This window comes from Nansenia antarctica (genome assembly GCF_963989245.1).
Source record: "Nansenia antarctica genome assembly, chromosome: 10".
Classification (NCBI taxonomy): domain Eukaryota; kingdom Metazoa; phylum Chordata; class Actinopteri; order Argentiniformes; family Microstomatidae; genus Nansenia; species Nansenia antarctica.
Genome location: NC_137680.1, coordinates 4,462,260 through 4,477,034, shown reverse-complemented (window position 1 = coordinate 4,477,034; position 14,775 = coordinate 4,462,260). Strand labels below are relative to the sequence as shown.

At 48.4% G+C, this 14,775-nt stretch overlaps 1 protein-coding gene across 1 annotated transcript in view; it reads left to right on the top strand.

Moving 5' to 3' along the window:
• The window catches only part of ddr1 (discoidin domain receptor tyrosine kinase 1), a 38,464-nt gene that overhangs the window by 10,151 nt on the left and 13,538 nt on the right, over positions 1 to 14,775 (top strand). The window contains 7 exon segments of the mRNA XM_080540532.1: positions 4,015 to 4,175; positions 6,853 to 6,961; positions 8,826 to 8,895; positions 9,422 to 9,574; positions 9,834 to 9,981; positions 12,976 to 13,078; positions 14,265 to 14,451. Of these exon segments, the coding sequence (XP_080396658.1) occupies positions 4,073 to 4,175; positions 6,853 to 6,961; positions 8,826 to 8,895; positions 9,422 to 9,574; positions 9,834 to 9,981; positions 12,976 to 13,078; positions 14,265 to 14,451 (873 nt within the window). The 5' untranslated portion in view covers positions 4,015 to 4,072.

The window sequence follows — 14,775 nt, the reverse complement described above, 5'->3', positions numbered from 1 at the left end:
GTGCCTGACTCCCTCAGTCGGACGGAAATGCAAATACAAAGAGCTCACTCCTCTCAGCCTCCCCCAGTGGACATTACTCATGTCTGACTGAGGAGAGTTACTACATCCTCTCTCTGGCTCTCTCTCTCTCTCACTCTGTCTCTCTCTCTCTCTCTCTCTCTGGCTCTCTCTCTCTCTCTCTCTCTCACTCTGTCTCTCTCTCTCTCTCTCTCTCTCTCTCTCTCTCTCTCTCCTTCCCTGGCAGTGGTCATGGACTCACGCGGTGAAGACAACAACACGGAACATAATACGGTTTAGAATTAGCCCAAGCTTGAACCATTCAGAAAAATGAGAATGAGTAGAATTGCCTGATTCAAAACAACTTTCCATAGTATGTGGTCTAAGCTCATTGTCTGGAAATGGTGGTTGATGTTCTAACTTTTTATCTCGCTTTGTGAAGGGGACCATGTCACGGATAAGGGACCAGAGTCCGATGTAATAGTATATTATACATAGGGTATGGACAACTCGGAGTTTGAGAATCTTTGCACCAATATCCCAAGACAATTATATTCTAGTTAGGATGGCAAATTAAAAAATATTCAGTGCCAACTTGAAAGCTAGTTTTCCTAACTCTCAGAGGCATACTTCATGAACTCGTGACGTTAGAATTATAAGGTTCTATCTCCATTTTTGTCAAAATTGAGTTTTTTACATAATCTGATCCATTAGGTGTTTATTAATGCCTGTGTGGTGTTATTTTTAAAATGTTGACATTTTTGAGTTAGTAATTCATAAAATACAAAGGTTCCATCTCACAGAACATAATGGAATGTAAAAACTTTGACGCTCAATATCTCTGAACTGCCCTAAACGGAGATAGAACCTTATCATTCTAAATTCACGATACTTCGAACTGCCACGAAAGTCCTTCTTGCTCCTCCACTCTCTCATTCACTCTCTCTCTTGTCTGTTTCTGTTGTGTGGGACAAAGACAGCTGCTAATAACCATTCATTAGCACTTCTGGATTACTCTGTACAAATCTCTGTGAGTGTCGATGGCAGTTAGATAGAGGTTATAGTGTTTTTAAAACGCTGTGTCTGTGTCTGTGGGCTCGCTTCTCCGAAAACACTGCGGCTTTTTAACTCGCCCACTGAGCCAGAACCACAGCTGTTCCAGAACTCTTGACGGTTCCAACATGTTCTTGGGCGCTTGCTGGTTTGGTTTTTGCAAGTGTTCATTTGACTTTATACTATGTTGTCTTTTCTAACCCCTAAACTTCACAGCCTTAGTGTTTTTTTGCGTGTTAGCTTTTCTCCACCCTGCTAGTTTGTTGTCAGTTAAAAAGTTGTAACTCTCTGGGGATCATGTTCATTTATGGTCAGGAGCGGTTACCGTGGTTACGGTTCTTACAGGATTGTTGACATAGTCAACAGGCCAGCGGAGATTCTCAGCCTCTGGTTCTGCGTGCTTAGGTTTACTGTAATCCAGTAAAGCCCCATATTTCAACATGGCGTCATCTGGCGTACACACCGTTTCTCACTCGTTGGGAGAAGGTCTGGGATGTTTTCTCCAAACAAACTGTCTGTCTGTCTCTCTCTCTCTCTGCCCAACACTTGCACCATGTCTCGGTTGCCTAGCGCCTGTCCCTTGTTCTGGACAGCTGCACTGGCTGGCTGTCCCTGAAAAATCTATGCCACAACACACACACACACACACACACACACACACACACACACACACACCAATAATTCACCCTCTCTTCATCAACAACCCCCCCCCATCCCACACACCCCCACACACACACACACACACACACACACACACACACACACACACACACACACACACACACACACACACACACACTGCACTGTGTCATCTGGACTGCTCCCCACGTGCCATCCTTATCTCCAGTCCTCTGCCTATGAACACTCTTCACTTTTTTTCCAAACATTCCCTCCCTCGCCTCCCTCCCTCCCTCCCTCCCTCCCTCACTCCCCCTCCTGTGTGTCACTACAGCTGTGTGTCAGCTGTCGGCCTGTGCCAGTGACTTCAGAGACGAAGCAGAGACACACAGAGTCTACAGGGAGGGAGCACAGGCTTGGCCCTCTCCCCCTTCTACCCTACCACCAGCTGTCTCTCCCTCACTCCCCCCTCCTCACCCCCTTCATCATTAGGTTTCTCTCCCCCCCCCCTCCGCTCCCTTCGTTTGCGCTACTGGGCAAAGCTCCTTTGTCTCAGTGGGCTGGCCAATTGCACAGCTCCAGTCCCTCACAGTAGCATGAACCCCCATCCTGGCATCTCTGCACTGGCTCCCCTTCCAGATCAATTGATTTCAAAAACCTCTCTCACTGATATTCCAGATCATCTGTGGAAACACCCCTCATTTTACGTTTGACATTTTTGGCATTTAGCAGACGCCTTATTCCAAAGCGACTTACAATCAATACATTTGAATACTAAGCATGTGAATCATCAGTCCACCATTCGTAGCAGGACGAGTAATCCAGCTCAGGCCCGGGGCCATTGATAGAAGGAAAAACCTTCTCCTATCACCTTCTTCTAAACCTATTATTATTTATTTTTAGTAAAAAAAACAAAACACTGGAGAAACAGAGAAACAGTACAAGGGTTAAGTTTTGAGGGACTCAGTAGAGGGGAAAGCGGGTGTCTTTAGGAGACGCAGTGCTGAGGGGCAGAAGATGTCTGAAACACCCCCTCGATACCTTCAAAGAACTGCTGCTATACCATATACCCTTTATGCTCGACCGCCCGCCCCCTCTGGAATGTTCTCCCTCCCCACCTGAGGGCACCACCAAACTGTAGACTCTTTTTAAAGAAACGCCTAAAAAACCTGTCCTCTTATTAAGAGTGTTACGGATTTATTATCGGTGAAGCGTCGTTGACTTTAATGAGGTTGAAGCACAGCCTTAACTCTTCTCATAATTGCGATAGCTACATCGCCTTTCTTCTCCATCCATCGCTCTCTTTCCCTAATTATCTCATTTCATTCTTCTTTCTTTCTTTTCTTTCTCCCTTTCTACCCTCTCTCTCTCTCCTCCTATGTCTCTCATCTCATAAGCATCTCAGGTGCTATGTTTAGGGCAATTAGGGGCTGCAAGAGGAGTTGTGATGTAGTGAGGTGGAAATGACATGGTTGACATTTTCTTAATGCTGAAAAGAATAGAATGTACTGTGGCGAGAATAATACAGCTGGCTAATTATACAAATTTCAGTTTGCCTGATTGTATAACAACCTTCCAAAAAACAAGGCAGAAGACTGTCAGTGTACCAGATGGCTCTGTGTCAAAAACAATGTTCTGGGTTCCCCTCGTGAAGTGTGTTCTCTGACAAATGAGAATTTGAGATGCGAGAGACGTTGCTACCCAAATCCAAATGGGCTTGGTGGATTGAAAGAATTGTATTGACAGTGAAACTGAGCTAGTAGAGCTCTGTAGCCCCGAGGCTGAAGAAGCAGTGTCTGTGTGAAGGTGATTTCCCCACCCACACCCACCACTCTTAAGCCGGAGGATTTTGTTCAATTTCACTGGGTGCTTATCAGGTTTCATTTCAACAGGAATGGACAGGACTTCTTCAGCATTACCTCACAGGGAGAGCTGCTGTGTGGAGACCTACTCTAACATTTGTGTGGAAATCCATCCAAGGATGGTTTACGGGTTTACTCTTACTTTCACTCTGAAGAACTGGTTTTCAGGCAGTCTGTAACCTCTCTAATCCTCTCTCTCTCTCTCCCTCTCCCTCTCTCCCTCTCCCTCTCCCTCTCCCTCTCCCTCTCCCTCTCTCTCCCTCTCTCTCTCCCTCTTTCTCTCTCTCTCTCTCTCTCTCTCTCTCTCTCTCCCTCTCCCTCTCCCTCTCCCTCTCCCTCTCTCTCTCTCTCTCTCTCCCTCTCCCTCTCCCTCTCCCTCTCTCTCTCTCTCTCTCCCTCTTCCTCTCCCTCTCTCCCTCTCCTTCTCTCTCTCTCTCTCCCTCCTCTCCCTCCCCCTCTCCCTCCCCTTCTCTCTCTCTGATAGGTATGCCTGTGGTCGTCAGCGTGTGCCCGGACAGGTAACCAGGTGTGTCGCTGCTGCCATGGCAACGCCAGAGCTGCGGCTGTTGCCTGTCGTCGTGGTTGCGGTCCTGGTCGCGTCGTTGTCCGCTGCAGAGGACCACGACGAGTGGCACTTTAACCCAGGTGAGAGGTCAGAGGTCAAACACCGCAGAGGTCATAGGTCATATAACCCTACGCGGTAAACAGGGCTTAATGTCCTCACAAGGAAACTGTTCTTAACATATTTGTCTATCCATAAATCGTCATACGATAAACACAGCTTTTCCACACTTTTCCCTCTCCACTCAACTATGATAACTCTAACCCTCCACTCCTCCACTCAACGCCCCCTCCATGTCCCCTCCTCCCCGTCCCTAACCCCCTCCATGTCCCCTCCTCCCTGCCCCTCACCCCCTCCATGTCCCCTCCCCCCCGTCCCTCACCCCCTCCATGTCCCCTCCTCCTCCCCGCCCCTCTCCCCCCTCCATGTCCCCTCCTCCCCCGTCCCTTGCCCCCTCCATGTCCCCTCCTCCCCCGTCCCTCACCCCCTCCATGTCCCCTCCGCCCCGCCCCTCGCCCCCTCCATGTCCCCTCCTTCCCCTCCCTCACCCCCTCCATGTCCCCTCCTCCCCGCCCCTCGCCCCCTCCATGTCCCCTCCTCCCCATCCCTCCTCACCCCCTCCATGTCCCCTCCTCCCCGTCCCTCACCCCCTCCATGTCCCCTCCTCCCCGTCCCTGACCCCCTCCATGTCCCCTCCTCCCCGCCCCTCATCCCCTCCATGTCCCCTCCTCCTCCCCGTCCCTCACCCCCTCCATGTCCCCTCCTCCCCCCCGTCCCTCGGTCCAAACATTCTCCTCACATTCTTCTTCCGTGCGATAAGTCTCTCCATCACCTATCAGCAGGATATCCTGTTTCATGCCTGGGTCTCGGGGCTAGTGATGTGTAACAGGAGCGTGATGCAGCGGGGTGATATACCCCCCCGGTATTCAACCTCACTGATGTACAGGCAGGCACCTCATCAAAGTGTCAATCATACAGTTAGAGAGGGGGGGGGGGGGGAGTTAGGGTTCACCCAACAAGGTGAAATCAGAGGAGGTTACATGCAGCTGTGAAACCTCCACTATTGAACCAAACAATGGGTTTGACCGATCTCAGACAGATTTGCTGCACACACAGAGAAGAAGCAGGTAGGCAGGCAGGCAGTCATGCTGGCAGACAGACACAGACACACACACACACACAGACACAGACACAGACACAGACACAGACACAAACACAGACACAGACACAGACACACTCACACACACACACACACTCGCACACACACACTCACACACACACACACACACACACTCACACACACACACACTCACACACACACACACACACACACACACACACACACACACACACACACACACACACACACACACACACACACACACACACCTTACATCATGTCACCACAGTGGTTCTGTGATAAAAACAACATGAAGTCTTTAGTAGGAGGAGGAAGTTAGTAACACCTACTGCTGTGGAAGGAAGGGGGCATCCTTGGAAAGACAGAGAAGAATGTGAGGCGATGTGAGGAGAGAGAAGAGATAGCTGAAGGGCATCGAAAGAGGGAATGAAAGAGAAGTAACAAGAGAGAGAGAGAGAGATGGAGGGAGGGAGGGGGTTTATTGGCAGCGTGGTGATGGCGTAATGAAATAGGCACCTGTCCATGGGGGTGTGGTGCTGGGCAGCGGTGTGTGTGTGTGTGTGTGTGTGTGTGTGCGTGCGTGCAGGGTTTGTCTTCAAGCCCCACATTCCTGTCCCCTGACTCACTGACAGCAGTTAGTCACCCCCTCCCTGTCGTTATGCCGCCCCCCCCCCCCCCCAAACCCCCATATCACTGTCACCAACTGAGTTAGACCTTCACTCTGTATATCAATTCACCCCCCCCCCCCCCAAGATAAGACTCGCTAATGTGTTCTCTTTTGGTAATGTGTGACATCATGGCGGATGGGTAATGCGTTGGGTAATGCCTGGCCACAAGGGTGGCTATCTGGAATCGTGTGATCATGTCTGCTGGACTGGGGTCAGTCAGGGCTGCTATTTGAGCTGTTCCAAGACTCAACACACAGCGCCACTCTGTCCTACTCCAACCCTACTCTTCCTCCTTCTCTTTCTCCTCATCCTCCATCCTCCACCTCTCTCCGGCTCACCTTGCCTGGCGAGTGGGTGGAGTGGGGGGGGATCATCATCGCATGAACCCGAAGCCAACCAGGAGATGTGGTTGCGAGTGTGTGGGATGGAGAGATGGAGAGATGGGTTGGAGACCAAAAGAAAAGGAAATATTATAGGTCTGTTCTAGAGGGGGCGGGCGGCCGAGGCTGCTTAGCTGTTAGCTAGACACGGAGAGAGGAATATAAAAGTCTGTTTGAGAGAATTCAAAAGTATCGTTAAAGGTCGATGAATAAAAAGTTTCATATTGGAATGGATTTTGTCAGCTGGTTATTATGACCGTGTCTGCTTCTATCATCCGTTATTGGATGTGTTATTCATAAGTATCGACTGTCCCTCTTTTTCTTTCACCAGAATGATCAAAACCCAAATGAGGAGCGAGAGAGAGGGACAATTTGCCAAATAAAGTTATGAACTGCTTCTCATGAAGCCCCAAAACCTTGTTGTGGAGATGACTTTATTATTATTGACTGATTGGCTATGGAATTTATTCTGGACATTAACCCATCTCCATCTTTCTTTCTTTTGTTCTTTCTCTCTCTTTCTTTCTTTCCTTTGTTCTCTCGCGTCGTGTGCACGCTCTCTCTCTCTCAGGTCAGTGTCGTTATGCCCTGGGGATGGAGGATGGCACCATCCCGGACTCTGACATCACTGCCTCAAGCGCCTGGTCAGACTCCACAGAGGCCAAGCATGGCAGGTTGGTGTGTGTGTGTGTGTGTGTGTGTGTGTGTGTGTGTAATTATCTACAGTATGTGTGTCCTCCTGTGTCGTGTCTGTCTTCAAACACTTTTCGACATCTGTTTGCACCCTTTAAATCACATAAGAGAACTCTATTGGATTACAATATGATGATGATGTATCCCTTTACAGAATATTAGATAATGACATTACCACCCTGTTGCTAAGGAAGGCAGATTCACGTGGTGCACCGGCCCACGCTGTGTGTGTGTGTGTGTGTGTGTGTGTGTGTGTGTGTGTGAGTGTGTGTGTGTGTGTGTGAGTGTGTGTGAGAGATACGTGCGTGCGGGAATGTCTAGTGTGTTTGTGTGTGCAACAGTGTGTGTGTGTGTGTGTGTGTGTGTGTGTGTGTGTGAGAGCGTGAGTGTGTATGAGAGATACGTGCGTGCGGGAATGTCTAGTGTGTTTGTGTGTGCAACAGTGTGTGTGTGTGTGTGTGTGTGTGTGTGTGTGTGTGTCTACCTCAGTTTACTACATGTCTCTCCTGGTGCGCTGGGCTGGGTCTCCTGGCTGAGTGTCTGCCCATGTGGAGGTGATTAGCCCCAACCCTTTTAGGACACACCAGAGAGAGAGAGAGAGAGAGAGAGAGAGATAGAAAGAGAGTAGAAGAGAAAGAGGGGCGCCACTAAGATGGGGTGCTGACGGGACACAAACAGAGATATAGGGAGGGGGTAAGAAAGGAGGGAGGGGAGGGAGCGTGTGTGTGGTTTTTAGGGAGGTGCTCACTGATATCACTCTTGGGCAGCTGGATAACACTATGTTGGATGGAGTGAAGGGAAGAAAGGGAGGGAGGGAAGAATGTAGAGATGGAGGAAGAGAGAGGAGGACTTGGCCAGTCTTTTTGGGCAATGGATAGGGAGGAAGTGAATAGAGAGAAGGGGGGGGAGGAGAGAGAGAGAGAGAGAGAGAGAGAGAGAGAGAGAGAGAGAGAGAGAGAGAGAGAGAGAGAGAGAGAGAGAGAGAGAGAGAGAGAGAGAGAGAGAGAGAGAGAGAGAGAGAGAGAGAGAGAGAGAGAGAGAGAGAGAGAGAGAGAGAGAGAGAGAGAGAGAGAGAGAGAGAGAGAGAGAGAGAGAGAGAGAGAGAGAGAGAGAGAAGACAGAATTGAGCTGTCTGCAATGTTAATCCTACTGGCTGCTGATGCATGGTGGAATTAGCCCTGCCTTGCCCTGGCTGCACTCTTCCTTTCTCCCTCCCTCCCTCCCTCCCTCCCTCAATGACATACTGGATCACTCTCAATAGAGTCCAAATGTGGTCATATTGTGGTTTCAGTGTGGTCTCAGTCAGTCAGTATGACCTCAGTTAGATGAGAATGAAATCAAATTTTAAAAAAACGTTATTGCTGCCACCACCAATTCATCAGCCATGTTGAATGTGATTTGTTTTGGTGGCGGCGGTGGTCTTAAAGTAGTCTTTATGGGATCACAGTGTGGTCGTGTGGCGTGGCAACCAGTTCCCAGTCGGAATATTGATCCTATTGCCAGAGACGTGATGGGTTTTTACTTTCTCAGTTCTCTGTGGACGACGGAGCCTGATATCGGCTACGATTTTAATGTGGTCTTTTTGGTGTCAACAGTGAGATCTTCTTTTTGATCAGAGGGCGATTTGAGTGTGGTCATCACTCATCATGCCCTTTTGTCTCATTTATGATCTCATAGTGGAGGCTACCATTTTTTTTCAGTATGGTTATATTGCGATGAATGGATTAGTCATAGTATCTCTCTTTCTCTCTCTCTCTCAACCTCTGATCTCTTTGTCTATCCGCCTCTCGCTGCCCCCCCCCCCCTCCCTTGCCTACCTCCCTCCTCTCCCCCCTGCCCCCCCAGGCTAAGTAAAGGAGAAGGGGACGGGGCGTGGTGTCCGTTAGGAACCGTCTTCCCCAGTGGCTCAGAATACCTCCAGGTAAGATACATCATAATAATGTACTATGACAACAATGCTTCGCTGTAATATAATTACTGTACATTACTTCTCAGGACTGTTTATATGCTTCAGCTTGTCACAAATACAGGATCAGCTTTCTCCTCGAACAGTAGGAGTGGGGGGGGGGGGGGGGGAATGCAATACCGGCTTTGGATTGCTGTTAAGTGCAACCAGGGCCGGTCCTAGGCATTTAGGTGCCCTAGGCGAGAGTATGATTTGATGTCCCCCCCCCAAAAAAAAAAGTTTTAGGGGCGCCACCCCCACCACCACCACATTAAGCCACCAGTACTGCCTCATCACCACCCACACATTCAACAGTAAAAATATGGACAACAATGGTTTCAAGACAAAAATAGACAGTAGGCTGAGACATATTTTCATAGAGACATGAAATTCATAGAGACAAAATTATTGAAATGTAAAAAAAAAACGCGACCGCCTAGTTCGCCTATGCCTAGGACCGGCCCTGAGTGCCACATCTCATCTTCCTCTCCTCCTCCTACAGGTGGATCTGCGGTCACTCCACTTCCTGGCTCTGGTGGGGACCCAGGGTCGCCATGCCGACGGACACGGACGGGAATTTGCCCGCAGCTACCGGCTCCGCTACTCCCGGGACGGACGCCAGTGGGTCACGTGGAAGGACCGCTGGGGGCAGGAGGTGAGGGAGGATTTTGTCGCACCGCAGAATTCGATTCCATTGTTTTGAATGCATCTCAATGAGACAATGCACACGGCGTGCGATGCGATATATTGTCGCACGACAACATTCGATTCTCCATTCACATTCATTCATTCATTGGTGTGAATTGAGAATTGAATGTTGTCGTGCGACAAAATCGCATGCCGTGTGCATTGGCCTTTACTCTCTCTCGGGCGCTTTCTCACTCACACTCTCTCTGCCCCTCTCTCTCTGCCAGGTGGTGTCGGGGAATGAGAACACCTATGACGTGGTTCTGAAGGACCTGGGTCCAGCTATTGTGGCCCGATGGGTCCGGTTCTACCCGCTAGCCGATCGGGTCATGAGTGTCTGTCTCAGAGTGGAGCTCTATGGCTGTCTGTGGAACGGTGAGTGTGTGTGTGGTGTGTGGTGTGTGTGTGTGTGTGTGTGTGTCTGTCTGTGTGTGTCTGTGTGTGTGTCTGTGTGTGTGTCTGTGTGTGTCTGTGTGTGTGTGTCTGTGTCTGTGTCTGTGTCTGTGTCTGTGTCTGTGTCTGTGTCTGTGTGTGTGTGTGTCAGGGTTTCCGTTAGAAAAATTTGCCGTCGGACATCGTGTCCGGGACGAATTCGATTTACCGGACAAACGTGATATATTCCGGTCATCATATTAAAATATAATAAAAAATTTTTTTTTCAAAATCATATTTCTTTTTTTCAAATCTAATATAGCTGTTTGTCGCGGTGATTACTGTTGTGTAGCGGCCTATATATGCCATTTAATGTCTATTTCTCATCCGATACGATTAGATGCGAGCTATATAATATATAATAATATAACATGATTTGACGCATGCGCGCTATGCCATGCGTCAAATCCAGCGCTGAACGGGCGCCTCACTGGGAACTGAACAGACAGCATCGATCAATGAACGGACTCCACATTACGTTAACTGAAGTTTGTTAAATTGTTTGGGATTAATGTGAGTTTTCTATTTTCTCTTTCCAGTTTTACCCTTTTTTTTAAATCAATAAAACAACGTCATTTCTATAACCAGGTCTCGCTGGTTGGGAAGGCATTTCGTTTAGCTCGGGAGTATGACAATGGGGAGAACATAACTGTTTATTGAGAAACAATTGATAGGCAGTCTGGGATACGTATATAAAGAAATACCACAATGTCTAGATGTATAACATTTTATTGAACAGTAACAGTGCAAGCATGTAGGCTTCTGGCGTGACACGGCTAGCCTAATTTCCGTTCATATGCCTTTTATCAGATAAAATAAAATAGAATAAAACTCTTTGAAAATAAATAGGCTTTAAATTAACTTGCAATGCGTATAGGCTAATTTCCGTTCGATGTTACAGCCTAGGGCTAGGCTATGCCTTTTCTCAGATAGATAGGGGATAGCCCTGTAAGCTCATACGGGTCTGTATGTCGTCCTGAAGACCGGCTGTTAGATCATATCGCTGAAGTTTGTCTCCATCTTAGTGTAAATGTTGTCCGTTTTGTTTGTTATCCTTGTTATTGTGCGATAAAGTTAAAGCGCTCCGCTTCGGGACACCATTTTCAGCTGAGCACCAAACACACACACACACTCGTGTAACACTGCCCGAGAGAGAAGGACCCGCCCCCTTTAGTTAGCCTATAGCCTATAGGCTAACTAAAGGGGGCGGGTCCTTCTCTCTCGGGCAGTGTTCTGTGTGTGTGTTTGGTGCTCAGCTGAAAATGGTTAGAGGGAATTATTTTCACCGGACATTTATGTCCGACGAGTTTTCAACTTGTCGGACTTCCACTAATTTTACCGGACAAAGACCGGGAATTACCGGTTAACGGAAACCCTGGTGTGTGTGTGTGTATTTGTCTGTGTCTGTGTCTGTGTCTGTGTCTGTGTCTGTGTCTGTGTCTGTGTCTGTGTCTGTGTCTGTATGTGCCAGGGGGGCACATCCTTATTGTGTAGACCTATTCAGAAGACCTTGGAAGATCAGAATACATCAACACAGTAGCGCCTCAAAGCAACGTTTTGCTCCAGACAGACACCCAGGGGGGATGATTAACTGAGTTCAACATCACCTTAGATTTAGATTTACCGTCTGTTTGATTGTTGTACGTTCAGTGTGTGTGAGCCATCGCCAATAATTTACTGCCTGGTTGTTAGCACAGATAAGAGAACCACACAGTGGATGATAAACAGTTGCTGCTCCCAGCTCACAAAGCGCCAGTGTCTAGCCCAGCGTTTAGAGAGCAGCTCACCTCCCCTCTCCCCTCACACAATAGCCGGCTGTAAATCACCCATAGAGCACTGTGGCTTAATGCCTAGGCTCGTTATCTGGGGAATAGGTAATCTTCCTGGGGGAAGAAACTGTATGTGTGTAAACCTACCCCGAGCCGCAAGCACTCACTGCAATATGCGGGCTCTACAGAAACCTAAAGATCACACACTTTTATCATCACATTTTTATGTGGTACAGTATGTTATAGGATACGTCTATTATGCAAGACCCGATAGGATCAGCCTACATACGAACCCCTGACATGTACACATATGCATGCAGGCACACACACACACACACACACACGCACACACACACGCACACACACACACACACCCACACACACACACGCACGCACACACCAGGTCACCAAATCCCAGTGGACCTAAACAGTCAAACCTATGTTTATTATGGAGATCAGAGTCAAGGGGGCTAGTTGCTGTCAATGACGTCACCTTTGTGCTGAGAGAACAGTCTGATCAGCCACTCTCTGGGGGGGGGCGGGGGGTGTGTTGGGTTTCACAGAGGGGGTTGGAGAGGAGGAGAGTGTTTCGGGAGAGAGAGGGGTTAGTGTGTGTGTGTGTTTCTCCTGGTTTGTTTAATGGTTTAAGGCCCAGCTGTGGTGGTCCTCTCTGCTGTAGCACGATTGCGGTTCGAAGTTTAGAACAACATGGGCTTAGCCAACGTGTAGCTAACATGTAAACCAAATAGCCCCCAAAGCTAAAGGTTATCCAAATTGTCACAGTTGTAGTTTTTTTCCCTCTCACAAAATGTTGCTTGCATAAACAGAATAGAGAGAGAAAGCATACTGTAAGTCAGATGTAGACATATCGTGAGCTTAGAATTATAAGGTTCTATCTCCGTTTAGGGTAGTTCAGAGATATTGAGAGTCAAAGTTTGTACATTCCATTATGTTTTGTGAGATGGAACCTTTGTGTTTTATTAATTACTAACTAAAAAAGGTCAACATTTTAAAAATAACACCACACAGGCATTAATAAACACCTAATGGATCAGATTATGTAAAAAACTAAATTTTGACAAAAATGGAGATAGAACCTTATAATTCTAACGTCACGATCTATCTCACCAACACACCCCCCCCCTGCCCCCTCCTTCCTCTCTCTCAGATGGTCTGAAGGCGTACACGGCTCCGATGGGGCACGTCATGCACCTGTCTGGTTCTCCTGTCTACCTGAACGACTCCACCTATGACGGAAGCACAGAGGCAGGGTAAGCAACCCCCCCCCCCTCCCTCTCTCTCTCTCCCCTCACTCTCTTTAAAACAACGCAAAGAAAAATCTTAAGAAACAACTCAGAAGACCTGCTCCTCCTGAGACATCTGCTGCCCCTCAGCACTGCGTCTCCTAAAGACACCCGCTTTCCCCTCTACTGTGTCCCTAAAAAAAAAAAAGTTTAGAAGAAGGTGATAGGAGAAGGTTTTTCCTTCTATCAATGGCCCCGGGCCTGAGCTGGATTACTCTTCCTGCTATGAATGGTGGACTGATGATTCACATGCTTAGTATTCAAATGTATTGATTGTAAGTCGCTTTGGAATAAGGCGTCTGCTAAATGCCAAAAATGTAAATGTAAATGTAACTCTAGACCCTAGTTAGTAGTCGACTCGGTCCGCCAACGATCCCCAGAAGAGCCTGGGAGAGCGTGACGCAGCTCCAGGCTACAATGACATGGATCTGGTTACATGAAATAACCAGCCGCTTTAGGAAGGTTTTGTAAACCACTGACTTAATAACAACGGCTTGCTCAACCTCCTCATCCCCACGGTGCTGTTATGTTACTCCTCTGTGCATCACATCTGTTAGCAGTGAACATGGCCTCCGCCTCTCTGCCCAGCCAATTCTCCCAGACCCAACAGCTCCACTCCACGCTACTAAGTGGATTTTCCACACATTTTTTCTCTCCAACCTAATCGAATGAGAATGGCATGATTAGGATGTGACATGTGACTGCTGGACTTTATTTAGCTGAAGGAGTTGTGGTGTTCTGTTTCCGGACTGTATGGTCCAGGGAAGGGGGTAAGGGGACCAGGGAGGGGGGGGGTGGTTGATACATATGCCTTTTTAATGGGGCCGAAATGTTTTTGTAACGGGTGAGCTAACAGGTTTGACGCAACCCAGACATAGCCACAGCAGATGTGTACGTACGTGTGTGTTTGTGTTTGTGTGTGTGTGTGTGTGTGTGTGTGTGTGTGTGTGTGTGATAGACGATCTATTGTAGATCCAGTTGTTGACCCTTCTGTAAAGAATGTGTAGCTAGATGGATGTGTGTGTGTGTGTGTGTGTGTGTGCATGCATCTTGTGTGCAGTACAGTAGTGTCCACGTACAGTAGTAGTGTATTGCAGGGTAGCGAGAGTGTGTGTCTCTCCGTGTGTATTGATGTGTGTGTGTGTCCGTCCAGGGTGCAGTTCGGAGGCCTGGGCCAGCTATGTGACGGTGTGTTAGGAGGAGATGACTTCACAGAGACCAAGGAGCTGAGGGTGTGGCCCGGGTACGACTACCTGGGCTGGAGCAGAGAGGCCCTGGGGCTGGGCAGCGTGGACATCGAGTTCCACTTCGAGAAGACGCGCACCTTCCACACCATGCAGGTAATGAGACAGAGTGTGTTTGTGTTTGTGTGTGTGTGAGTGTGTGTGAGTGTGAGAAGACGGGCACCTTCCACACCATGCAGGTATGAGACAGAGTGTGTTTGTGTTTGTGTGTGTGTGTGTGTGTGTGTGTGTGACTGTGTGTGACTGTGTGTGTGTGCGTGTGTGTGTGTGAGACTCTGTGTCTATGCACAGTCCAATTAGTTCATTGTGTTCTAAACCTCTACATGAACTGCGACATAAAGCTGTTGACCAGTGTTTCACAAGACATGAATACAGTGAGGTCACATCCAATCTGTGTCATCCACCAATCACCATGTGGCT